Genomic DNA, 27,327 nt, shown 5'->3' with positions numbered 1-27,327 from the left:
TTTTGTTTTTTCCTGTAGCTTTTATTCGGTCTGGCTTTTGGCTTCACGATTGTTTTCTCTAGGAGCTACCACGAATTTTACCGCGCACGGGCGGCTGGTTTATGCATGCGTTTTGTTTTACCTTACTATGTTCACATCACACCATCCATCGGTTGGTAATTACAGCCTAAAATCTAATTTACGTAGAACAAGTAGATGATTCCACATTTAATAATACCATACACAATAATAGTAAGCGGCCTGCTGCTGCCCACCCCTGTTTTGGTTTGTTTGGGCTTGCATCAGGATTTTGGAGCAAGAGGTCTACGAGCATGGTTCCCTCCACAAGTAAAAGCCACCACGCCAAGTTGCCAAGCTAGTTAAAACACGATTCCTCGTTTTTGCTTTGGTTTTTGCTCGATGCCTGTGCCTGTGAACGTGGGGAGTTAGTCGGAGAAAACATTGAACACAGTAAACACCTTTTGATCCTTGACTTCTCGCAAGCGATAGATATATTCCTACTCGTACGACCTATTGGCAAACTCAGCTGTGTTCGGGGATAGAACTATCCACATCTACCGAGGAATGCGCGAACGTCCTCTGAAAGGACTCCCCTTTTTGCTTCAAACTAAGAGTACTATTGCACATTTATGATCAATATTTACACCACCTGCCAGGAACTGCCTACCATGGGCGCCATGTTGGAGCGTGCAAACTATCTACTGCGCCACTGTTACTGCTGCACCGTTCGCTACTACCGCTAGCATTGCTGCTCGTCGGTGATCTTCGATCTTCGACCGATCGAGGACTCAAGCTTCGACGATCGCGTTCCTCCAGATACGGTGTGTGCGCTGCTTCCGGCCGCACAGCAACCATCGCAATATCACCGTCCGATAGCTCTTTCTTTACATGCGGACTTCGACTGCCATTGGCACTGGTACGTCCATCAACATCCGGCTCTATCAGTCCCGGTGAGACTGTGGTCGGTGGTGGTTCAGATTTTACCGATCCCCCGTGATGATGCGCCGGAGGGTGCCCTTGCTCGTCGATCTCCATTTTTGTGACGGGTGGAACGGCCGGTACGGGTGCGACCGTTGCGCCTACACATTCAACCTTCGGCGGCATTCCTTTCGCCATGAGTGCCCGAACATCGGTAAGGCTTAGCTTGCTGATCGAGTCCGGTATGCCGAGCGATTTCTTGTACAGCTCCCAGTAGCTTTCGTCCACGTTTTCGGGCAGCGCGTGCAAACTGCCAATCATCTCCGCCGTCATCTTTTCGTGCGCGATCACTGCCGCCTGGCGACGGTTCTGTTCGATCAGGGTTTCGAAATCGGTGCTGGAAAGGGAAGCGGCTGCAGCGGCGGCGGCAGCTGCAGCAGCCGCTGCACCCGGGTGATCCAACATTGGTGGTGTGCTGCCCAGCCCCAGCGCTGTCGCAAGCTGGATGTAGTGGTCGGGAAGGAGTAGTGCGACCTGACTTTGGGGAGGATAACCAGTCGCCTGTGGCACTACGACACCGTGCTCGGAGTGCTAGAATTGTAGAAGAATCGCACATCAAGATTAGGCGAAGTTCCCTGCATGAAGAGACGAGACGATCTTACATTTGAAACATCCTTATCGGATTCGAGGTTTCCGCCCGCCGGCGAAGGAGTCGGTGAAGAAACGGCCGACGATGTGGTAGAGTACCCGTTTGCCAGCAAGGCTGCAGACGCGCCCGGCTCGTGCTTGATAGCGCCCGCATCCAGCCGACAATTTTTTAGGTTAGCCATATCGATCGCGAGCTTCGGGTGCGGCTGGTGCTGATGGTGGCCGAGCATCATTTTGTTGAGTGCGACCGTATGGCTGCTGGCTGCGGCTGAGGTGGTTGCGATTTCACTGCCATGGATCATATCCTCCAGATTTGCAACCGTGACGGCCGCCTGCGGGTGATGAAGGCTGCTGGACTTGGTGATGTGTACGCCAAGGGTGCCACCGCTAGTGCCTCGATTGTTATTCTCGTCTTGATGGAGCTGTTTGCGGGAGAGAAGAAGAAAAGGATGAATAATCCGAGCTATGCGACATCTTTTTCTCTAAAAACCCTCGGAAATGGACCTTACCAGTGAGGTTGATTTCGGTGCCAAAAGAGCTAGATCAGTAGGAGATCCACGGTACGAGTACGGTGACCGTCCAATTTCTCGGTTCGTTTTGCTGAAATCTAGCGGATTCGAGTCCTGCGAAATCCCGGCCGTAGCACCATAGTCCACCAGCAAGTCTTTGGTTTTCTTCAACCCATCGTATATGGTGGTACTGCCAGCTCCAGTCCCATCTACCAACATCTTTCCATCCGGGCCACCGGCACCAACAACTGCCCCACCAGGAGAAGTTAGCGGTATCCCATTGGCAGCAGTGGCCGACTTCGGACAGATCTCCGTATCGATCTCCGCAATGCAATTGTCGAGATGGCGCAACAGACGGGCCTTAGAACCAGCGTCCGTCAGTGTCGGTACACTTGGCAATGGTGGCGGTTCCGGTGTGGCCAGATAGCGGGCCACTTCCCGTGCACAGTCCGTATAGCCAGCCCGATACTTATCGATGCCGGGACTGTCGAGATTACGGTGCCGCTGGAAGTGACGCACCGTCAACTCCAAGATGTCCGCTTTCTCCAGCTTCGAGTGTTTGGTTTGACCATCGCCGGATTTGTTTTTGACGGTCGATTCAAGGATGAGGGCCTTCAGAATGGCCAAACTTTGGTTGATGCGTGCCCGACGTCGCTTCTCCATGAGGGGTTTGTTGGTGCGTTTCAAAGGATCCTGTGCCGTTATCAGACCTGGTGCAGTAGTACCGGTTTGGCTGGCTAGGTGGCTGTCTAGCTTGGACGATATTGCTGTTGCGCTTAACTCTGTCGGTAGGAACGTTAGAGCAATTATTTATGAATGATCATTGCAAGGAGGAAAAACTTTCTCCCACCACTTACCACTGCCGTGTTTATGATTCTTGTAGTCCTTATCCTTCTTTGCAGTCATTTTATGGTTGCTCGCGATGGCGTTGAAATAAAAAGACAAATAATTTCGGGCGCTTTACGTGTCGACTGGCATGCCGGTCCAGTTTGCTTGCTTTTTCGTTGTCGGTGATGAGACGAGACGAGTTCAAAGATGGTGCACACTCCGTTGGGGTGCAGATTAAGCAGTGGCTGAAATGAGAAGAAGCGAAATGCTTTAGTACAATGGATTAACAGCTGAATGATTCTCTTGGGGGAAAATTCGATCGGAACATGATGAGATATTGCCTACGATAGAAAAATCATCGGATTTCGAGCAGGTAGTTTAAACAACTAAAGTACCTAAACGTGACAAATACATTCGATATAATCCTTGATAATAACTCAAAGCTGCGAAGACCCTTGTTACTGGATATTGAGGTCGTCTCATTCGAAAAAGAAAAAAAAACTTGTAGGAATTTTGTTTAATTTCTCCAAAATGCACTAAATTCTACCAACGACCATGCGCCTCCATCTCCAAATTACTGAAGTACTTAAACGTGATTAATATATTCGATATAACCGTTGATAATAACCTACCGACCATTGTTGTCGGATATTAAGATCTTCTTTTTCGAAAAAAAAAACACTTGAAAGTAATGAAATGTTTGTAGGAATTTTGTTTCATTTGATCAAAATGCACTAAATTCTACCAACAACCATGCGCCTCCATCGATAATCGACGTTGAACTATTCTTCAAATTTATTTATTTTTTAAATGTAAATCTCCTGATGAGAGAAAAAAAAAACAGTTCTAAGTGTATCGATTCATTCAAATGCTTCCATTTGATAGCGAAACAAATTAAGTTTACATTTTACTACGACGCTGTTGAAATGTGATTCCCCGGTTAATTAGCCTTTCACACGGTTCCATTTGCCATCGTATAAAAATGACGGCGTTGGTTTGGAATGTATCCGTTTCCTTATCGCCTACAACGGTTTGTCCAATAGTGGTAGCCCTCTCTGCCTGCCAGTCACAAAACCGCTTCGAATGCAGCAAATTCCACGAAACGTGTAGAACTGCAACGCGCTGCATAGCTGTGCTTTGCTGGTCGCCGTTGGTCGTATGGGTCAGCCGTAGCCCGGTGGGAATGTGAACCGCGATGCACCACCGGTTCGGTTCGCCACCGGTGCTATGCAAAATCGCATAGCCGAAATGTCGAGGGAAGACATTTCGAGTGGAATCAACTTCAGATGTTGCCGCCACACAGCAGGCGCACGGCTGGCTCGTGGCGTAGAATGCGTGTGGATTCAGTAGCATCACACGTACACGTACGAACGAGCTGTGCACCGGGTCCAACACCTATGCGAAGCAAAAAATCTTCTGCATCGCTCGGCAAACATAGTGCAACATTCCTGCCAGTTTTGCCCGCACAATTCCCAGCGAGTCCACATTAAATGGGGGACAGAAAAAATAAGGTTCCTCTACCTCGCCACAACCACCACAGTGTCGCGCACCAGTAAATAGCCGTCGTCTAGCTCGTAACCCGGTTCGAAGCGCCAGACCGTAACCTTTCGAATGTGATACTCAGGCGAGAATGAGCGCTGCTCACGGTGCCGGCAGAATTCGCACTTTGCCGGCTTGTTGTCGTTGAAGTGGTTTTTCTTCGGCCCGGGTTTGCTGCTACTGCTGCAATTTTTTCCCCCTCCAGCTCTGACTGCGGTAGATGACTGTGGCAGAGAAAAGGTTGTGCAACAGTAGTGTGCCAGGACGATAAAAGAAGGGTCCTTTTTTTGTGGGAAGAATGAATGAAAAATGTATGAGTGAGACCCTTGATTTTAATGTTAAAATTGTTAAAATGTATTTACAGCCAATAAGCCCGAAAGCAACTGTCTGGAATCACCCAGGTATCGCTATCATCATGAACACGTCATCATATTCAGATGCAGCTGACTCCCAATGTACAAAAAGGCGCTGTACCAACTATGCCAGGACATGCAAACATACACGCACATACTCGGTGTCGGTGGACGTGATAAGCTTTACCCTGACCTCGCATGCTAACGGCGAGATTTCCACGTTCTCTTAGCACAACAGCGAACCAGCGGCGTTCCACTCGAGACGCTTCTCCGAGGCAGTCGCGGAACGTCGCCTTTATGTTTTGTTATATGCGGATTCTCTCCACGTGAAGAGCCATGGATGTCGTGGGTTGAAAGATGCAAACACAATTCAACCAACACCTGAATCCGTACTACACCATCACAAAAAAGGAGCGACAAAAAGGACACATCGGCCGTGAAGTGCACGAAAGGAAATTAGCGTGCAGCAGAAGGAGCATTGCCATACAATTTACTTGCGGAAGCTTTTGAGCTTTTGTTTTAGTAGGTGTGTACCCGCCATTCCTTCAGGGGGTGTGCGGCTAAAGCACACACACATACCGAGAGCGCATCGGGCTAATCTCGGACACGTGTTTCTGCGCTAGTTTGGCGTGGTGTTTGAATACCCCACATACCCCCAAGCGTTTTCCCGCCAGCGAAGTCACAGTGTTGCATGTACGTGTTTAAATGGACGTTAAATTTTACGCATTTCACACTGAAGTCAAGCACGAATGTGGGAATTGAGGTTTTCATTGTTCAGTTGCATTCTGGGTATGACCTAGAGCTCGGTTGGAGGCTGGCGAGATGTGTTAGGGCGAGACTGTGCTCTTGGTTTGTTTTTGAGGGCGTTATAAGGCTCATTTTGCAGCAGTGTTGAGTAATAAATGAAAACCAAAATAAAAAAACATCTTTTTGAAGAATTTCATAGATATTTTGTAGAAAGAAAGAAAAAGCTCCTGAATGTCCTGTAAACAAAATTTAAATAAAACTTACTTTTAAACTTTGAGGATTATTATGGCCCAAACGTACCACCTAATCCCACTTTTGTATGGACACAGTGACTGTGTATAGTGTTATTCGTTGTTTCGGAACAGTAAAGGCCAAAACAGTCGATTGATTAACTTCTTCTATCGTGGCCTAACCTTGGCCTCTTAGCTCAAGCCTGCCATTTTTGGCTTTCTAAATTTATTTAAACCGCATAGGTTGGATAGTCAGTCATCACTATGGGGAAACAGTCCAGATGGGATTTGAACCTTGTAGGTCCTTGAAGCTGTCTCATGTACCACCCGGCCGCTCCTATTAATTAACTAGGATCGTAAAATAGTTCATATTATCAAGATTATTCCCCAATGTAGAAGTTGGCCTTCGAAGATCTTTTCCTGATCATTGGATAAAGCAGACTCGTGTTTTAAAACATCTTCTTCCTACTGAAAAATATCTAAGAAGGGAACTCAGATCTCAGTCATATTGTTTTACGACCGTAAATAAACTAAAATCTGTTGGGCAAAACCGATGGCCTAATTGTATCGTAGTTCAGTTCCTTAAGCGTATGGATTCTTAAAAAATATAGGAACCTGTAGATCATTTTTTCTTTCTTTTGACCCTACAAAGTTTCGGTTTGCCCGTAATTTCTGACTTATTGGACTTAATAATACTCGTACTTGGATAGCCAGTTCTCCGGTACAGGGAGACAGGGATTCGATATCCGTTAGACCGTGTGAAGACTGCCATAAAATTTAAGTCCTTTTTTATGGTCAAAAGATTTTTTTATGGGGCACAAATGAATTAATTGTTGCGATTGTTCTCAGTAGGAGCCTGCCTAAGCCGAACTTGGAACATTTTTATATGAATTAAAAATCAGACCATAGCAATACGGCCAGGCCGTTCTTTATGAATAAAAAAAAAAAAAAAATCAGACCAAATTCATTTTAAGGGCAGTCATTGCAAACGTTGTGGAAAACTACCAATATAAGAAATAAAAGGCTACCGTCTCCGCTTATTTCACTCCATCATTCCAAGGACGGATAGGTTAGGATTCGCTCCCAAACTCTAATCCATCCTGTAATTAAACAGTTAAAGGCTCAATTCCAGTGACAATTTGCGCATTCCGAGAAGCTGTCGGCGTTTTGATACGGGTACAGGAGCTCCCGCTCAAGGATTAGCGGGAATATCATCAGCCGGCAACTTCGCACCGCACCGTACGTATGTGGCGAAATATGAGTCCCCAATCCCCGAGTGGCGGCGGCAGACCATGGCTTTCAGGCACGTGTTTCCACAGTGGTGGCGAAGGCCCTATAAATTATCCCATCTAATTAACCCACCGTCTTCGTCCGGTCCGGTTCGGCAGTTGTGTGTAAGGTTGGCAGCCGGTCACAAAACAAGCTGACCTGCATTAAAGCGCGACACTCTCACCCTTGGGTCGCTGTCATCATCGTCCTAACTTTCGAACGAGCAGCATTAAAGTTTATTCGAAACTCGTCCACCTGTCCTCAGGACTCCCGGGGTCTGCTACGAGCTCGGGACAATTTATCATCCGCCGGTTGCGATGTCAACCGGATGGCACACGAGAACAGACAGCACTGTACGTCCCTTCGTTCGTCCGGACGGCCCGGGCATTTGGGTACACGCCCCGCCACCGTGGGTGATAAATTTAATTTTCCAACTTCCTACTCCACCCGGGGTGGAATTTTCTCCCACCAAGGATTCGTGGACAGGGCGGGAGAAGGAGGATGTTGTTTTTTCCGCTCTGTTCCATCGGCATTTCCTTTGCCCTCTGCCTGCCGTTTGTTGGGCGGTTTTTAGTAGTGTACGTTACACTCGCGGCTCTGCTTTTTCCCCCGTGAGACCACAAAACGGAAATCGTTGTCGCTTCGGTGCCGTCGCTTCGGGGTGGAGGGTGTCGTGGCAGCAGGGCAATTACTGGAAAACTAAGTTTCGCTTACGATGGAATGGATGGGACTGGCGGTGTTTTATGTGACTAGGGACACGGCACACAGTAACGTCGGTGATTGGGAGTGGAGGAGACGAACGAGCTGAAGGAGACGTCTCTCTTATTAATTTAACTACAGCGAGGCAGACCGGGAATTGGGGAAAGGACCGGCTGATCGTTTGTTGAATTAAAGGTAGGGAGTATCTAGACGCAAATTATTTACTTATAATGTGCGGTTTCGAACATCGATGAGGATGTGACCTGGGACAGGGAATTGTTGTAATGGATTTTTTTGAACTGTTTGTAATGCAATGCATTGTACAGTAAACTCTTGAGTTCTGCGAATTTGGAGCTTCTTGGATTCTCTTATTTGACATTTAAGTGAAATCGGAACCGACAATGAAGATCGTTAACAAAAGGAACGGGGTTTAAAAGTTTCAAAGAGACTTTGAACTCATGAACTATTGTTCCGTTTTTGTTAGAAGACTTTGGATACACATTATTAGTGATCGGCTTTCACAGTTGCGTAGCAAAGGATTATTTGTAGCACAATCTACCATGGAAAGTATCGTAGGGGTAGGTGCCGAGAATAATGGACGAGTTTGTGCAGCGTTAATACGACCACAGTAACTGTGACGATACTATTATACAAATTCAAAGTCAAATCCATTTTGACTATAGAATCGTTCGTTAAGGTTTGCTGAAGGATTTGTGCTCTGAAATACTACCCATCGCAGCTAAAAAAAGTGAGGATCAATCGCTTGGATGGACAAGGCGATTACCACAAAGAAGATTGTTATTTGTTTGTGTGATTTGTTATTAAGATTGACTACTGCGTGACTGGCACGCGGATGACAGCTCGATCAAACATCAGTTGGACACCTAGTTCAAAGTTTCGCAGCGATTTAGCCACTAGGGAATAAAGGTAATATTTGTAAGGGCCCGTAACCTGTCCTGTGTTAGATATCGTCCTCCAGAGGTCCTGAGCTCCAATCCAGGAGGAAGTTGTAATACTGGAAGCGATTAAATTCTAATTTTAAGCTACAATCATTCTGTTTCGTTCGTGACCAATCAAATCGTTTGACAAATCTGTAATATGTTGTCTTTGTATAAAGGACGTTAAATAATGGATTATGGGCAGTTGAGAGAACCATTGAAACTTAAGGGAAAATATTTCAAATCGTTAAATGTATTATTTTTAAATACGTTAAATGAATACATGAATGAATAAGTTACTTTCATCTATGGCACAGCTACACGACTGAAATGTTTAAATTATTTTTGGCATTTTCCAAAATTTAATAGAAATTTGCTTCCTTATAAAAAAAGCCTTGAAACGATTGATCTCCATTGGTATGAAAGGATGGAACATTTATTTTGTTTAAGCTCCTTCTTTTACAAGCAGTTTCATATTTTTGTTGTGTTTTTGTTTTTTCATCATAATGGATAAGGAATTATCCACCAATGGCAGCACAAGCATCTTACACGTGTATGATCATTATGGACGATCGCAAGCAATGGGCGATGCTACTAGATAAGAGATTTTCCGCAAGAAAAACCACCACTACCACCACCAATCAACCGCATCAATCGTGCCTGTGTTTGCACATCAATCGAACAAGAATCGACGGGCACACCCAAAGCGTGTGCCATCGCTCGCTCCAAGGCCATTTAAACGGTGGCACGCTAAACCGTTAACGCTTGCTGTGCGGGGAGGGGGTTGGGATTTATCTTGGGCATAAATAATTCACCCGTGCGAATGCGACGGCAACCGCTTAATCCTCATTCAGAGCGGGTGGGAGTGGAGGGAGTGGGAGCTGGTGGAGGAGAAAAGAATAAAGTGTCGTCGTCTCCAACCACTTCCTCGAAGGTGAGGGGACCGATTTTAGGCAACACCTTGCAGTGTTTGTGCCGATCTACCCACTCGCAACTCACTGATATTCACTGGTATTCGGTGACGCGTGAAGTTTGCACCAGCCCGGCGTATCGCCCAGAAACCGATCCATCATCATATCCGCACGAAGCAAATCCGTAACCTTTCAACCAGCTCACCCCCTCCCCCCCCCCCTTCAACATCCAACACAGAAGGAAGAAGTTAACACCCTTAGAAGTCAGGCCACGGAACCAGACGACGGAAGTCATGAAACGATCACCGACCGTCCCGTAGGTCCTTGTGCCGGAAGCAGGGTGGCAGTGCAGCAGGTGCTTATACCAGGCGGTCGACCTCACCTCACCCACCCACCGACAGACATTTCAGAGTCGGAGTTGAGTTGCTGGAGAGCAGCGCAGCTATTCCTATTCCGTCAGGGAGTCCTCGGTGGGATTTATGTGCCACACGGCATAGCCCCGGCGAGCCTGACGAAACGTTACGGTTGACGTTTCGGTATTATTATTATTATTTTTTACCCTCCAACTCCCACTCCCCCGTTGACACCCGTTCTGTGTGTCGTGGAACTGACGAAATAAGACTGAAAGGAGGAGGAGGAGGAGAAAAAAAACTCGGCAGGGAGAACTCGGGAAGCGAAACCGTAAACCACCATCAAATGCGCCCCCGGGTTACACCCGGCTCGTGAACCTCTTGCGGCCCATTTATCGTTTGCGCCCAGTGTCAAAACCCACACCCACGCTTGATGTCCTTATCAGCAACGGTGCGCTGGCTGCGTGTGTATCCGTGGCGTGCCGGGCATTAAGCAGCAGCAACGTTGACGAGTGCGACGACGACGACGACCACGTACCTCCCCCCCCCCCCCCCCTCTCGTGCATTTGTAGTCGCTCCGCATCCCTCACCCACAGAGTTGAGGAAAAGTTGCTGGCAAAAGCACTCGACTCGGGTGGCGTAGGTAGGTGTGTGTGTGTGTGTGTGTGTTTGTTTGTGTGCATGCCACGCGTTCGAGCTCGAGCACACGCTACTGCCACTTATCTGAATCATCACCTTCCGCCGACCGAAGTCATCGAGTTTCGGTAGGTGGGTGGGTGGGTGGTTTGGGCGAGGATTATCGGCCAACCGTACCACCAGCGGCGGCAACACTAACGGATGCCTGCTGGAAAATGGTCGGTGGTGGTGGTGGGTCCCGGTTTTGGTGCAAAACGATGGCGAGCAGCGATTGTTGATCGCTTCGGAAAACGGTCCGTGCTTGGGTGGGGAGTGTTTTCCGTCGGTGGGTGAGGAAGGATAATGTTGGCCTGCGGAAGCGCGGATAATTTGGTCGGGAAATGGCGGCACGCAGCGATGGTGTGCGACGGTGAGAGCAACACCACTTGACGAAGCACAGGCTCCCGGGCGCTTCGTTTGGTTGTGGCAAATTCATCGTCGAGGGAATTTTCATGGTTTGTTTGACGGCTGGATGGAGTGGGTGGAGGTGGGCAGAAGTGGGTGGGTGAACATCGCGCGCGCGTTATTCACCCTCGTTAAATTCAGCACACCGTGTGGTTCAACCGTCGTGGTGCGCTGTTCACCGCCCTCCCTGGGGAAGGAAGAAGGCGAAATTCCTGGTAATCGTTTTTGGGTGGGGGTCTGTGTGTGTGTGTGAGCACACGCGCGCGCGCCATCCCATAAAACTCACCCTCATCCTGGCGAACGACAGAAAAAAAAAATGGGCGAGGGTGAACTGCTGCTGTGTTGACGGCGCTCCTGCAGAAGCATCAGCAACAACAACAGTAAGGAACAAAACGAAGCAGCGAAAAAAAAACGGCGAGAAGAGAAAAACCCAAAACCGAAACGGATCGTAGCGGGGTGGGGGAGGGGGAGGAGAGGCATTGGGTTGGAGGTAAACCAAAAGCAAAGGAAAAAAGACACGAAAAATGGTACACGCCGGGGTTGGGCTGGGTGTTCGTTCGGTTGCATGAGCGCAAACATCGCACGTCCGCCCGGTTCGACTGTCGGAGTTCGTGAGGTGGTCAAGGGAGGGTGGAAGGTACGCGCGTGGAGATGGTGGTAATCGTGTGGTGTGGGACAGTGCAGACGATACGCAAGCAGAGCAACCACAGGAAACGGCAATAGCAACGGAAGCAGCAACCGTCGCTTGAACAGGACATGAGGGGAGTGAGGGGGGAAGCGGATGGAGGGAGCGATGGGAGGTTGGTAACAAGGGTGGATAACGGTAGTAGCAGGCGTGTGCCATGGCTTGCTTTCGTAACAGCAGCCGAGCAGCAGAGCAGGTCCTTTTTGCTGGTTCGGTGTTGCGTTTGCTTCTGGCTGTACAGTGCTTGACAGGTGCTGCTCGACAGAAGAATTTGGAATGGTATTTTCCTACTAAATTTATGAAATAAAAATTAATGTTTTTTTTAGTTTTAGAGGTGAAAATAGCATTTTGAGCAAAATAGAATTTTGGTGTGTAAAGCAATATGTTTGCTGTTGTATCGAAAGTATGCGTATAAAAAAGGATATTGATAGAATTTTGTAATCGTCATTTCCAAAATCGCGTTGCACATTTTCCCTACATGCAGTGGTGGATCAAGGTTTTTGGAGGCCTCGAGCAGTATGGCACTTGAGGACCAACAGGATTTAATTCGTCGACGAGGCTGCAAGCAGTCGCTCCTTCCGCTCCTAGGTTGATCCACCACTGCCTACATTGTGTAGGACGGATCTGCAATATTCCCCAATCCTTGTGAAACATTATCCTAAGTGACTCAATAATTACATTATATGGATAGAAAACCAATTCAAACTTGTTGTTATACACGCAAACAAGTATTTTATCGAATATTAAGAATTTTTTATTAGTAACACGGCTTGGCCGTTCCTGTATAATAAAATTCTTATCGTTTACAATTTATTTTCATTTTTTAAACACCTGTTAGTTGTATAGTTCCGTGGGTTTTGTCAAATTTTATATGGGATTTAACAGACGACCATGTCTTACGTTGTTACCGAAAGGTAGGTTTTCTGTCAAATACCATATAAAATTGTGCGTAAAAAGTAAAAGATGGAGCTGTGACTCTAGCTTAAAAAAAAAGTTGTTTTGATCCAAACAAAACAATTATATACATAAACCTATCAAAAGTCCACCAATCGTTGCTGCAACTAAAAATTCGCTCAACACTGTCTCATGCACAAACCACAAGACGACTTTCGTGCGACTAAGGCACCGAGAAAGGCAAGCAAATGTACGATAGGTACCGCTTCACGAGACGGTGACAGACGAGAAAACGAGCAAAACGAGCCGGAAACCAAGTCACTCGCCCTAAAGTTCTCGTCCCTGCCATCACCTCCGGTGGCTCCGTGTGGCACGGGCATCACATCAAATTTGCCGCCCTCGAGTAACGTAGCGTGAGGGTGGTGAGGGCCACACACACACACACCGGGAATCGAGCTGCTAGCAGCAGCGTGTGGCGCCATCAAGTGTGCCCGAGTGTCGTCGTACCGGGGGCGAATCGGTCGTTCCCAAGTGAAAACTATCCTCAACCGACAAACGCACCCGTGAAAGGGGATTAGGAGGAGAGTGTTTGCGGTGAGTTGGTGAGAGTGTGGAGGTGGGCAGTCATTTGAGAAGGAGCAGAAGGATGTTTGCGAGTCGACATGCTTGCCTCCTTGCCGGTGGAATGGGACTCGACACGCTGCGATATTTCGTCTGCATTTGGAATTAGAGACCGGGAACGCTAGCGGGCGCTTTTTGCTTCCTTTCGATCATAGCCGTCGACGGTCGGTCGGTCGAATTTGTGCGATGCTTTCGGTTGGCACACGTACGAGCACCGAGGACCGAAGAGAAGGTAGCACACGTACAACAAGGGCACACGGACGGCACTGATTGTCAGCAGGTTAGTGTTGACGGTGACAGCACCGACACGAAGACGAGAGGACGACGATCGTTAGCCTTCACCAAGCCACAGCCATACGGAACCATATTTCATGCGGCGCACAACACATACACACCCACGGGGTAGAACTGGGAAAATGGGGGAAAACCCCGGGTGGAAAAGTGCTACCGATTTCCGAGCGAAGGGTGTAGTTCGCGTGCCGACCCGATGGTGACCACCCGAAATCCGGTACGGAAATCCCACACCCGCTCGTGAAAATGAAGGAAATCCTGCGCCCCCATCTCCCGCCCATCGTTTCGGGCTCTTGCTCGGCGAAATTTGTGACACAGCACACATCCTACCGCAAACGAAACAGCGTCCGAATGACATACCGGGCGCAGGACCGCGAGGTGAAACACACGCAGCGACTTTGGACGAGTTTCGGTGGGGCGCAAGGCGAAAGACAAACGATTCCTGAACTCACTCTTCTCCCTTCCCGCTCCATCATCCCGTCCTCCCGGATGCGCCGGAAATCATTCCACCGAAAACGGGCCGGAAGTCTGTGCACATTTGGCAGGGCGGAAAAGTGACAGGCGAAAGCCATCGGTGCGTTGGCGATCGTCCATCCACTACACCCTGTTAGTGTTAAAAGAGCTCAGAGAGAGGGTGGGAGAGAGAGAGAGAGGGGTGGGTGGAATTGGTCAGAAAAAGAACCGCACCGCATCGACCGCATAATCACAATCGCCATCATCATCAACGGGGCCAGCTGAGAATGATTTTCCTTGGGAATGAGACCTGCCTGCGTCCATGTTCGGCATTCGAATGCCACCAGGTTTGCTTCGCTGCTGGTGCTGGCAAAGAGGTGAAAGGTGGCCAATTTCCCAACCCATCCCATCGACCCACCGAAAACGAAGCAAACCAGGGTGGAAGCTTATCCGGGATGAGTTTTCTTGATTCTATCGCTGTCGGCTATCGTGGGCACAGTGGCAGCAAGTGAAGTGATGAAACTGCCCACCAAAGCATGAATATGGGCAATGGCAGGGGTGGGGGTGCGTGGGTTTACGTTGGATAATTTTTTTTAGACGATGGCCGCTAGGCGTCAGCAAGTTGTTGCTGGAAAACTTTTTTCTCCTCTGCCCCGTGCTGTCGCCTGCCCGTAGCTCAATGAACGACAGTAGAACGTGGAACTTGAAACCTTGGCCGGTGGTTTGGCTTTCCTCCATGCCGGATTAAGCCACCCACCCAGTCGTGCTTTGGCGCCCGCGAGAATGAATTACGAGCCTGGCGTGTGTCCTGACAGTTGACAAAGCAAAACAGAGCAAAGCGAATGAAATGAGAGCGAAGCTAGCTGGTGGGGCACGCTAGGTGCCCGACATGAATGCCGACGATTCTTCTTTCCGTCCATTCCGGTCCCGGGAATGGGGCAGCACAAAACTCAAAGAAAAAAACGAACTTCAGGAACGAAAAGCCTGTGGAAAAGTTTCCCCGTGGGTTTTCTTGGTGGAGCGCCATGGGTGCCCGGCCCTTTATGATCCTTTCGATTTGCCGGGAAAAGTCAGAACAACAAAAACCTTCCTTTCCGGGTTTTTGCCACCACTTAATTTGCTCGCCCTCCTGCTTTGTCTTCAACTGTGCCCGTGCCAGTCGGTACAGGTGTTGCTTGTGTTTGAGTATGAGTGTGTGTGTGTGCAGTGTTCTTCGAAATCAAATTCCGGACATTTTCTTCCACGCCGGTAGACACACCGTCGGTTCGGCGTTTAAGTACCGGCAGTGGCGAAAGAAGAAGACGGTGGCAGCCGATGGCTCTAATTAAATTAGAGCGAAACGGAAAAGCATCCCCGGTCAGCATTGGGAAGCGAACCAGAACGAGAACTCTAGATTGGACGAGATGGGTTTGGTTGTGCGCGCGCTATGGTTAAAATCGAAGGCGCAAATCGGCCCGGCAGAAGTTTGAGGGCGTGCGGGATAAGCTGTTATTTTTCTTAGCTTCCGTTCGGTGCCGTTTCTTCGGGGTTGCTGGTTGCCCAGCTCAGAAACAATATCTCGTGCAAAGTTTGTTGTCCGTTTTTTTTCTCTCCTCCCTAGGATCGTGCCCGTGTTTGCCTGTGTTTGCTGCTATCTCGAGCCGTCTATTCTTCGCGGGTATTTTATAGTGCTTTTATTTCCATCCGTGCGGCTATCTGTTGGCGTTCGGGGTGGTTGTTTTTTTGCTCTCTCCCGACTGTCGATTACTGGACTTCTGTGGTTTGATTTGGATGCTGGTTCACACTGCTTCTCACGAAAGTGCTATCGTTTTTCGCTATTGGATTTTTATTTTATTTTTGCTATTCTTAATAGGAAAAGCAGAGAAATAATTTGGATCAGTTTTTCGCTTTGTGACAAGCGAGAGGCGTTGTACCGATTCGCTGTGGCTGTTCTGTCGGGCTGATTATAAATGAATTTGGCTTAAGATAAGGTGGAAGCTTTAGGCGATAAATAGAGTCGGCGGGTAATTGGGGTGGCAGGAAATTCAGAAAATAATTGGCATTGCATTTAATTTTGTTCATTAAAATCTTCCAAATCGTTTAAAGTATGTAAAGATAATAGAACAAATAACGATTGATTGAAAATTCTTGAATTGAAACAAAAATTGATTTTTTTTTACTCATAAAGAACGGCCTGGCCGTATTGCTTGAAAAATTGAATTTATTGTTTTACTTAAGAATGGAAATCGAAAGTGAATTAAAAGCCTCTCCAATAACATTCTGCTTGTGATGTGTAAAATAAATACAATATAAAAAAGTGTAATCATTTTAATGTGACTCAGCTTCGAATTTAACGTGTAACTTATTTAAAATCTCCTATTGCGCCTTAAGGTATGCAATGCACATAGCACAGGTAAACTGTAGAACTGTAGCTGTATTCGAGCAAAATGATGAAACGAATTGCGGTCAAATGGGAAGTTGAATAAAAATTCTAAAAACACCTGATGTATGAAACATAAACATATATTTGTGTCTTAGTATCATCAAATCATCGTTTTTATAAAAGAAATCCTTATCGCCCAACTTTGTGCAGTGTTTGAGTAGCTTGTTTAGAATGGAAAATATACTTCTCTAGACTAAAATTCACACCAAAATAGCAGCAAAATATTGAAAATCATCAAAAGCAAATTGATTTGAAGCATAAAATCACCCTAGACCAAAGACCACTAGCACATGGCGTTACGGGTTAATATTTTATTCTACTACTGTCAGCGTGCGCGTTAACGTTTTGCCCAACCGAGGGAACAATTGTCGTACCTATGAAGCTCGGTACAGGGAAAGCAAATCAAAAATAAAATTGCAAAAACGCAAACGTAAAATTTCGCTTCAGTGTACACACGGACACGCACACAGAAAAAAACACGAGCCATAACGAAACGAAATAAACACCCTTTTTTGTTGTTACGCTGTTACGCGCCAGCACGATATTCTGGCGCACGCCAAACGCTCTAATGACTCCCCCGAGCGGGTGCGGCAGGTCCGGTTGCGGAGAGGTTAGAAAATGCGCCTACATTGACCGGAAAATAGGCCCAATCAGTGTGCGCCATCGCCGGTGGTTTGGTAGTGCTGGGGGAAGGCACTGGAGGGTAATGTAGGGAGGGAGCGGAGGTGAGGAGAGTTGAAAGATAAATGAATTAACCGACCCAGAAGCAGACAGGCTGCCGCTGCCATCCGTCGGTGTGTCGGGCTGTCCTCGGGTCCCATTTGGTTGGCTGCGTCCAACCAGACGGTGTGCTTTGGCTGTGGTGTGCACAGTGCCTGACGATGGTGACGCAATGTTTGCAGTTTTCAGTTGTTTTATTATTAATAAAAAAGATCGTTAAGCATTTAAAATTAAAACTCAATTATTAAAATTTTTTGAAATGGGTTTTTGATCCTTCGTTGATAATAAAAAAAAGAACTTCATTGATTACTCGATGGATTCCAATTTGAAGGAATTCTACACCCAAAAAGCATTCGGCAAAATTAGTCAAAATTAGTACAGAACTGGGGCGGCCCGGTACTCGTTGCGACAGCGGCCATTCCCCCATCTGGGCCTTTCCCCCATAGTGAGTACTGACTATCCAACTATGCGGTACGGTATTCGTAAGTCTAGTAAGTCAGAAATGGCAGGCTTGACCTTAAGGGGTCGTTAGGCCAAGAAAAAAGAGTCCTAATCAGCAGCTTATCATTTACTGTGTTAGTGTGTTGGGCTATTATAATCAGTTGATATGTCATCTTGGTGAATGGCCTGTTTGGTCAGCACTGAGATTATTTGAAATCTTTTCATTCGATGACACACTTATCGACTCAACGATATTCTAAACAAGTCCCGCCAGTCGCTCTTTCTCCCAGATTCTATTATGTTCAGATGTTCTTAGATTGACATCGACTTGTCCAAGATATTATTCGCCGTTTATCAAGTTGATCCTTATTATAAGTGCCTCAATATGTTATCTGTATTTAAAACTCACGGCACAAAGGACGATGAACAGTTGGAAGGATTGCTTATAACTCATTAACATCGCTAAAAGTACACTCTAGTGTAAAATAAATAAAGGGAGCTCACCCATATTGCGTTAAAAAACAGGAAATTTAATACGATACAGGCTCTTGATTATAGTAGTGTGAAACGACAATCTGCTATTGCTTGGAATTTTTTGATAAAAATCTACCTCGAAGTGCTTTAAATTAATGCTTTAATTATACAAAACAGAAAAGGGTTCCTACCATACGATTTCAACACTTTACTATAACTTTATCGATAATAACAGATCTTTATGAATTCTAACCATTTTCTGCACTCATGCAGCTATCAAAATCATTACCATATCAAAGAGATGCTCATCATTTGAATCGAATTGTTCACCCTTGCTCATCCAAAGTACGCGTTCTTAATTTAGTGATCGCACCCCATTAAACAGAAAATCAAACGATTTGTACTAGAGCACCGTGTTCATCCACCGCTGTGTCACTGACTGTAGCTCGTTTTTCAACTCACGCCACAGGAAAAAAGGACGATAGCAAACAAGATTGTGTGCGAGAGAGAGAGAGTGAGAGAGCTGGCAACGAGCTGCCAACGCGTATCGGATAGGCATCGGACCTCAACATTGGAAGGAGGTGTTGCTGATGATCCGGCGTACGATAAAAACGACGTTGGGTGGAGGGATGGGCCGTGTGGTGCGATGGGTGGTGGGTCGTGCAGGTGGAATTTGACGTTAGGTCACGCGCGACCCGACCCGAGAAGGATGAAAGGATCCGGTCGGTCCGTTTGGTTGGAGGGGATTGTTGGAGTTCAGTTGGAGCGACATCCTACGTCCGTTCACACCGGCGACACAGGTACGGCAATCAGTGTGTGTCCTTCCCGGAAGAACGCAGGACGCATTCAAACCGACCCACGGGTTAGTGGGGGGTTTGGGTTGGAGAGACATCCTGCACATATTCCTCTCCCCCATCTCCCTCTTGGATCCCCCCCCGTTCGATCGGATGACAAATAACCAAGCCATGAACTTGTAAATTTTATTCCATTCCGAATGGGATTGGCCGGCCCGACCCGACCCGATGGGGTGGATTGGTGTAGATGAACGGCATCGGAATCAACCGTCCCGTACCTTTCACATCTCCTCATCACCCTCCCTCTCGCCCAAACCCATGCCCACGTCGTTAAATGGCTCGCTGATGATGGAACGGTTCGCGGAATACAATTTCAGGGGGAAGTCCCGGGGAAGGGGCTCGCGCAAAGGAAGCAGGTGATTATTGGAAGGATTTACGCAAGGACACGCCTGTCCGGATCCGCCACGGGTGTTGTGTGGGTTGGGTTTTGCGCAGGTGGGATGGTTTTGCGGCCCCCGATGACTGATTGCTTTAAGTGCTCAACCGTAGGCGGCAACGTGTGCTGCCCGTGGAGCCTGCCGGTTCGGACATCCTGTCCAGTGCTGCCAACCGAAGCCTCACTCCACTCGCTCTGGATTAGACATGAGGCGTAACCCCGTAACCGGCGTGGAGATACGGATACGGAGGTGCGGAGTAACCGTGTTAGTTGAACCGGCTTCCTCTCCCCTCCCTCCCCGGGGATTCTTGTGTCGAGTTTAACCGATTTAAGGACCGAGTCATGGATGGCATCAGCATGCGCACCCAACGTTGTATTGGGTGGTATGGTCGTATTGTTTTTTTCCTTCCCTGCCGAAGGGGTTTTTGTACCTTACTGGCAGGTATTTCCGATTCGCCCGATGACCTATTCTCGGTAAGGCCGGGTGTGGATCCACGTTTTTTAATCGGGAAAGAAAAAAAAAAATGTCGGTTTCTGGTAGTAGCCGCTCGGTAGGAGCATTGAGGAGGAACTTCATTTTTTCTCTTGTTCTTTGGCCAGGGGATTGGAAAATATAAAATATTCCCACCCAAATGCACAGAGGGTGTTTTTCAATTCCCTTCGGTGAAATGAAGATCAAATAAAATAAAAAACGAAAAAAAAAGACACAACACAACAAGGAAAACACACCAAACCCAAAGTAAAAAAAAGACGGAAGATGTTTTCCACCGCCCTCCCCCGGTAGGACAAATAGTGCTGCGCGGGTGTGGTTGCGGATGTTGCTTTCCTAATGGAGGTTCCGGTCGATGGAAGCGTTTTTTTTATTTCTTCTGTCGTGCTTCTTTATGCTTAGGTTTGCTGTTAAAGGGAGGAAAAAAATCCCCCACGGCCGAACCTAACCGGTTTCGTCTGCAGAAAGATAAGACCATCGCCGGTGATGACGGGAGGGTTATGATTTTACGCTCATTTTCTTTTTATGGTTCAAAAGGGGATTAAGTGGCAAACAGCGACGACGTGGCGTTGCAAAAGGGATGACAACCGAGTGGGCGAAAGGATGATGTAGTCATGCAGCTCCTTACGCCGAGCGGACGAATCTCGGGTCTGGTCGGTTGGAAAATCCCACGGGACATGGGGTGGAAGGGGGAGGGACACGTAAAGGGGCAACGATGACGCTAATCACCGGCTCGGTCCGAAAACGCCAAAGGATTAGCAAAGTTCGTGATGTGCTGCACGACTCCGCCATCCGGAAGATGGTAAATAAGGACATCACATCTGCTCTTACCCCCGGGGTGGCAAGGATGAGCCGTCCGAAGACAGGGTGACAGGGTGACTGTGAGGAAAAGGATTAGGGCGCTGAAAGATGGAGGGAGGCCCCTCCGTACCTACCTGTTAGGCAAAGCCGGGCCAGTAGTAGCGATGTTAGTCCTGGGTGTGCGGTGTCCCGAGCGCCGGTGTTGACGATGATGGGTTGGCTTTTTGATGAAGACAGATATCGCTCTATTTCCCGGGAAAGTGTCTCGACTTGGCAATTAACGTGTCACAGTAGTGGACATATTCCGGGTGCAGAGGTGTAGTGAAGCACTATTTTTGCACGTCAGTTATTTAATTGTTTGTTCTTCTCCAAACAACTGTTAACAACTTCTTTTATTGTTAAGTTTTCACACTTAATTTTGGTTTTATTTTTAACTTCACGCTTTTTATTAACTTCACGTTTTTTAGATGTTTCTTCTTGCACTTTTTCACTTTCACATTGAACACTTTCTTTTTACTCAACCACCAACTTTTTGCTAATCCAGTTTTACTTCAGATTGAGAAGTATTCTTCAAGAATGATCAGCTCTTATCACTTTAAATTTTTTGAATAACCGTTTCACAGTTCATCAAATAATTCGTTTTTAATTGCTTCAAACTGTCTTTCTCAAAAAAAAAAATCAAAACAAAATTAAATAAAACCACACATAGCCGGAAACGCAAATCACTACAGCTGTCGAGTTGATGCTGGGCTTTGCAAAAAATGCAATACGCCGACAAAGGAAAACACTCGCGAGAGCGCACACTTGACGAAAGCGAAGTTTGTTGTTCTGGGCAGTCAGTACGACCGGTCGACCGACCTTTTTCCAACCGACGGGGCAACCGTACGCCACCAAACCGAACGTGCTAGTGATTGTTGCCGTTGATCCTGTAGAACGGGTGCTCCAGTAGCAGCAGCAGCAGGTCCTCCGTGGTCGCTGCCAGCAGGACACGAGCGCAACCCGAACGACCGCGGGCACAGTGATGCTATACTATGGTCATATACGGAAACTAAAAAAATATTTTATAAAATATTTGAACCCTTAAAGATTGTAAATAATCTGCTCATTTTACGGTTTGTTAAACACGCAGTCTTTTACGCAACAAAAAATGTGGTCGGCGTTAAAATATGACCTGTTACACCCTGTATGCAATAATTTAACATACATTTATACCTTTTAGAACATGTAGGTTATCGGGATAAAATAATTCTAATAATTTCTTTTGATTATTATCATATTGAATTTGTTCTTATATTTCTTCAAATAATTTTACTTTAATGTTGTACTTATTTCGTTTCATATGAAACGCATTATGGCTTTCGTATCATTTCTCTTTATTGTTTTTATCTCAAAAGTAAAAAAACATCAATACGGCCAGGCCGTCCTATAAGAATAAAAAAATAGTAAAAAAACCCTGAAAAAAAAACAAAACAGAAACCTTTACAGATATTTTTGCTTCCTCTTCTGGCTTCCTTGACTATATTGTTGTCGTAGCTTGATATTCTTGTGTCTTGTGTTCGAAATAAACGGTCCGTATGAGGTTTGAAGTAGGTCCTACGCTGTGAAAGGTTTGCGCTGGTGTGAATAATCCACAGAAGCGCCCCATATTTAAAATATGATCTCACTAATTTAAATTATCTACTAAGAAGCTAAATAGCTAAAAAATATTTTAAAGAAAAAAGTTACGTGTATTACATTTACTTCGGCTTGAAGTTTACCCACTAAATTGTCCCATTGTGCGAGCGCGCGCCCGAGCGCACCCGAACGTAAATTCAGCGTTTGGAAGGCGCACGCAACGCCTAGCTAACGTTGGCAGGAAATCGGTTGCCGACGGTCGAGTGGAATCATAATGGGCTGATGGGAGTGAGAACCAGAGGGAAAAGCCTGCCCACCATGAGGCGGAAACGAGTCGCACCGTAAGGATGATGATAGGGGGAGGAGGTTGGTCGACGGGAAGGGGGCAGAAGCAAAGCGGACAGGATTTGATACCGCTGTGGTGGGAAATCCTTGCGACTGACACGCGCCTGGGAGAAAAATTGCTGTCCATAGAACGGGGGATGGGGGCACGGGACCGTGCCGTGGTGGAAGGTTTGGCTCATTTCGAGATCGTTCGTCGTGAGGTGGAATGTGGCGCGTGCAGGTGGGCGAATCGGAAGGAATGGGATGGGAAACGATTGAACGCCACACGGTAGCACAAGGATGATGGTGATGCTGATGCAGGGTGGGGCGGGCGAAGGAGGGCGGGAAAGCAACACCGTACGCTTCGAGGCTTCGAAAGGCTCGAATTGGCCAGCGGGCGGGAGTGAGATGGGCGATAGCGCCGAACGTGCAAACACAAGCGCCAACAGGGACGATGCGAAGGGCGTCGTAGCAGGGAAATGGATGCGCGCCAAAACGAGACAACAAATGAGCAATCATCACACGACCGAGGATTCTCGCTCGCTAGGTATGGTACGGTCGGTCGGTCGGTCGGTCGGTCGGACGGACTGTTGGATCGTTGAATGGATACCGAAGGGAGGGCGGGCATGATTGGTGGTGAAGGGTGGCTGGAGGGTGAACGCGGGCTGTGGCTCGGTGGTCGAGGTTGGGTTGGGTTCGATGCATTCGTCCGAGAAAGGGAGCCAACAAGCGATGAAATCCTCACACCAGCGACCAAGCGACCGAGCGTGCCGGCGGTTGGGCAGCAGCTTTATCAATCACAGCGATTTCGGGCGGTTCGCACGAGGTGGCCAAAATTGCGTGCCATTGGAGGCTTGGTGTTTTTTTTTCTTTATTAATGCTGGTGAAAATTATTTCTAATTCAATTACGTCACCCGTTTTGTGGTATGTACAGTGTTATTTTTGGCAAAAAGGATTGCTGAAAAATGAGCTTTAATACAATCGTTCGAGTAGAAACATTTCACGTTTAACTGGAATATTACTACTTTAAGGAGATGATAATTTGATTAAAACGAGGGCGATGTATTTTATTGTATTTGTGAGTAAATGAATGTGCGTCTCAATTTTAACTAAGATAGAAGGAGATGCAACAGTAGAAAAGGACAACAAATGACACAAGTATAGAGAATAAAACTAACCATTCGTTGTATGAATTCCTTTTTTAATGTAATTAACAGAGAAAGGCGCTTTATGCGTTGGTACAGCAATAATATGTGGCCTTGTGATGAATCATTGCAGCAATAATACTAAAAAAATGTAAAATATAATAAATCGCAGTTGTTTTGATTTGATTTGGGCTAGCTTGGCTAATTTACGGACAAAATAATTGTTGATAGTTCGAGAAATTTTCATTTCATCTCATCTCATCTTCATCTCTTTCATATATTTTTCGCTTAATACCAAAACATTGCAACATACTGAAAAATTGTTCAAGGAGTAAACTCTATCCACTTAAGAATTTCGTGATAAATTGAACTACTAGGCAATGGACCTCTGAGCATAGCGGCCGGAGTCATGATGCGTTGTGCTTTCAAAAAAACCTATAAACTATAAAAAATGGTCCTTGAATAGCTTAGCTCACTGAAACAAAAAAGTTGTTAGAGGGAACTACCTAAAGTCGAGCAACCTTTAGAGTTTAAGGTGTCCCGATATTCGTTGTAGATTATGTACTTCTTCTATTGTTAATATTAATATCGATTTATTTATTGATTTTATGCTGCATTTATAGTCTCAGAAATGATTAGAGAGCACAAACATCACTAACAAGATTATCCTATTGTAAGTTACCCAAGATATTAACTGCAAGACGATATTAACTCAGTTATCGCTTTTGATTTTAACAAGAACACACTGAACATAAATTAAATGTGTAATGTAATTCAATGAAAGTGTAATGAAAGCTTAAAAACTTATTTTTTATAAATATTATCACAAATTTGATTTAAATGCTCAGAGTACAAATTTAATATTTAAAAAGAAACTATCAGTAAACTGGCCGAGTAACTAAGTATTTATTTATTGTAGGATATGAACATGAAAAAATGGAACTAGAAATAAAACTACAAAATATTTTTTTTATAATTGTGACCACTTCCCAACCGCCCAGTGTGCCCGTTGGCAGCAACTGAAACTCTGCTATCCGTTCAGAAGTACCTCGAAGTACGGTCGGTACGTTTTTTTTCTCCCCATTTTCCCGTGCTCATCTCCCGCACACACACACACCCACACACCCACACCCAGACAGTCCATCCCCTTATCCGTTCCGGTCCTGCCCGAATGCCCGAACCGTAATAGCCGGCAACTCGATACCGTCCTGGATCCTGCGGTGAGGGTTTTCCCCTTTTCGCCCATCTCCTTCACCCATCCGAAACACGCCTCTGCCGCTGATGCCGTCCGTTCGGCATGTGTGTGTGGTTTTGTGTGCGCATCTTCGCGCGACTGTGTGCACCACCATCACCGGGACCGGGGTGGCTCGTGGCGTGGAGCAACGTTGGCACCATTTTCATCGCTACGTGGGAGCAGGTCGGGCGTTTTGCGTTATATTTTTCCCGTCATTTTATCATTTTTTCCCGCCAACAACGTTTGTTCGGGACCTGCCTGCTGCTGCTGCTGCTTTTTCCTGCCGCCCAGCTCGGTTTTCCCAGCCGTCCTTTGCGACGTACAGGTGCACCACCGTGTCAAAGGACGATCGCTAACGGTTGGCAAGTGTAGGTGGCAAATGTCGCCCTGCCTTCCACTCGCTGTCGTTTCCTCCCCCAACAGGTTTGGGCCACGTAGTGTGAGGCAATCGCTCGCGCGCTATGATGATGATGATTCTATAATAAAATATCGAAACACGTTTCACGCCGCGAGGGCTTTTCGGTTTTTGCTGCTGCTGCTGCTGCTGTTGATGATCCTGCCGCTGGTGTTGCTGATGTTGGTGAGCCTGTGCGTGGTGTGCTGATGGCGCTACTGCTCGTGCCGTTATCGAGCCGCGTCAACGGAGGGTTGACCCACCTTCACCGACCAGAAGGCTAGACCGTGCGCGGGCACGTTGTCGTAAATTGGGAGAATGCCGATGATTTCCACGCGACCCAACTAATAGCAAGAAAAAGGAGGCGAGGAAAGAAAATGGGACAGAGAGAGAGAGGAAGTGAAACAGCCCCACGGCATCAGGGCGAGTATTGGTATGGGTTCCACGATTAACGATTCTACCGCAGTTCCGCAACCCGGTAACCCTGGACTTGCTTTCCCCCCCTTATTTTCCTCCTTCTCTCTCTCTCCACGGTACCGTATTTTCGGTAGCGCACGAAAAGGGATCAATTTTTCCACCACCGCGATGGGATGGGCAGCTTGGAAAAATCGACGACGGCAACCTCCTCCCGGTGGAGGAATTATCGTCCACCAGGCTCCTAACCGAAACCGTGGCACGTTTCAGTGTCCTTCCTGGCACAGTGAGTGGGAAAGCAAGATGGAGGGTTTGATTTGTTTTGCACTTCTTTTTTTTCGGTGTCCACCGGCGAATAGATGCGGAAGGTTGGAAAATCGTGGATGTTCCAAAAAAAAAAAAAAAAAGGAACGAAGGATCGTAAGGAAGGAAACGCATTCACCCTTCCATTCCACCGATAGAAGTCGAGGATCTGGGGCTTCTGTTGTTTTTTTTTGCGTTGCGTTTGTCAGGTGCTTTTAGTGAGTCTTCTTGTTTTTGGAGTTTTTTGCTTTCGGCACGGTTTCGCCTGTTCTTCGTTTGGGACAGCCAACCCAACCCAGACTCGGGTTCGGAAAAGAGGCAAAAGTTTCCCGCTTTTCCTACCAGCAGCTTCTGGGGATGGTTTCGGGGATACGGCAGCAGCGCATACCTTGAACGCTGCAATGGAGTTTTAGCTTCGACGATCCGGTTCCGTGCTTTTGGGTTACCTGAAGCTCGACACGATGGTTTTGGGGATGGGATCGGATGGGACAGTCGGCTGTTTGAGGACGGAAAAGTTTATGTGGGAAAGATAGGAAATTGTTGAATCTCACACCCTGGGGCGTTTTGTGCGAGCGGTGGCCTTTTTCCATACACGACCCGTACAATTGGACGTCCGGCTGTGGATCGGACAGTGCTGGGAGTATGCTTGTGACACTGAAGCTATGGAAATGGTTGAGAATTTTGTCATTTAAACGATTATCAGCTTTGAATAGTTAAATTTATAAATTGTTAGTCTTATTTTGACATCCTGAACCATTTTTTAACGTCTATTTATCAGCGTAAACTTTTCACTTCATTGATGAGTTCTTTTGAGCCTCACGCCTTTTTAAGGAGCTTGAGATCATCACCTCAAAATTGTGGACAGGATACTGTCCAAGTCTAGGTCGCTTTAAATGGAAAAAATCTGTCCATGGGATTCTGACCAGATGACTCGAGGATAGGTCTATCTGCAATATGCAGTTGTCAGAAATATCAGAACACGTCCTCTTGGAATGTCGTTGTAAGTCCTATTGAGTCAGTACTGAGGTGGTTGTGGAGATAATTTGTTCACTCCTGGTTCGTTTACTACCACGAAGAATCCTCATCTATGTAGGCGACATTTTGGGAATTCTTGAAGAGCAACCTCGGACCGACAATCTGACTCATTAGCGGATATAGTAAGTTCCCTGGAAGATTCTCTTATAGGTGCATCAATGATTAAAGATGATCTTGAAGCTCTTATGCCAGATGTCCTTAACCAGGTATTCTCAACATGATGTAATATTACTAAACTTTCATTCCTTTTTAATTGACGTTTTTATATTAAGATTTAGATTCGCTCATTGTAATTATTCTTCCAAATATAAAAATCTATGATG

General features: G+C 46.7%; 1 protein-coding gene across 1 annotated transcript; it reads right to left on the bottom strand.

The window, feature by feature from the left end:
• Window positions 1–4: 4 nt before the first annotated feature.
• On the bottom strand, window positions 5–22,153 carry LOC118513562. Its single transcript, XM_036059490.1, has 5 exons — window positions 20,676–22,153; window positions 2,933–3,148; window positions 2,076–2,857; window positions 1,581–1,988; window positions 5–1,509 (listed from the first exon to the last, which is right to left on the bottom strand). The coding sequence occupies exons 2-5, from the start codon at window positions 2,979–2,981 to the stop codon at window positions 664–666; spliced, it is 2,085 nt and encodes a 694-aa protein (XP_035915383.1). The 5' UTR covers window positions 2,982–3,148; window positions 20,676–22,153; the 3' UTR covers window positions 5–663.
• Between the last annotated feature and the right edge of the window lie 5,174 nt (window positions 22,154–27,327).

The sequence above is a fragment of the Anopheles stephensi genome, chromosome 3 (genome assembly GCF_013141755.1).
Source record: "Anopheles stephensi strain Indian chromosome 3, UCI_ANSTEP_V1.0, whole genome shotgun sequence".
Taxonomy (NCBI): domain Eukaryota; kingdom Metazoa; phylum Arthropoda; class Insecta; order Diptera; family Culicidae; genus Anopheles; species Anopheles stephensi.
This window is presented reverse-complemented; position numbering and strand designations above follow the sequence as displayed.

Excerpts from the sequence above, each read along its gene's own strand:
- LOC118513562 (XM_036059490.1), bottom strand. The coding sequence starts at position 2,981 with ATGACTGCAAAGAAGGATAAGGACTACAAGAATCATAAACACGGCAGT. Across the intron at positions 2,858-2,932 it reads GAATCATAAACACGGCAGTG|AGTTAAGCGCAACAGCAATA; the intron begins GTAAGTGGTGGG and ends TCCTACCGACAG. Across the intron at positions 1,510-1,580 it reads CCGATAAGGATGTTTCAAAT|CACTCCGAGCACGGTGTCGT; the intron begins GTAAGATCGTCT and ends CTACAATTCTAG.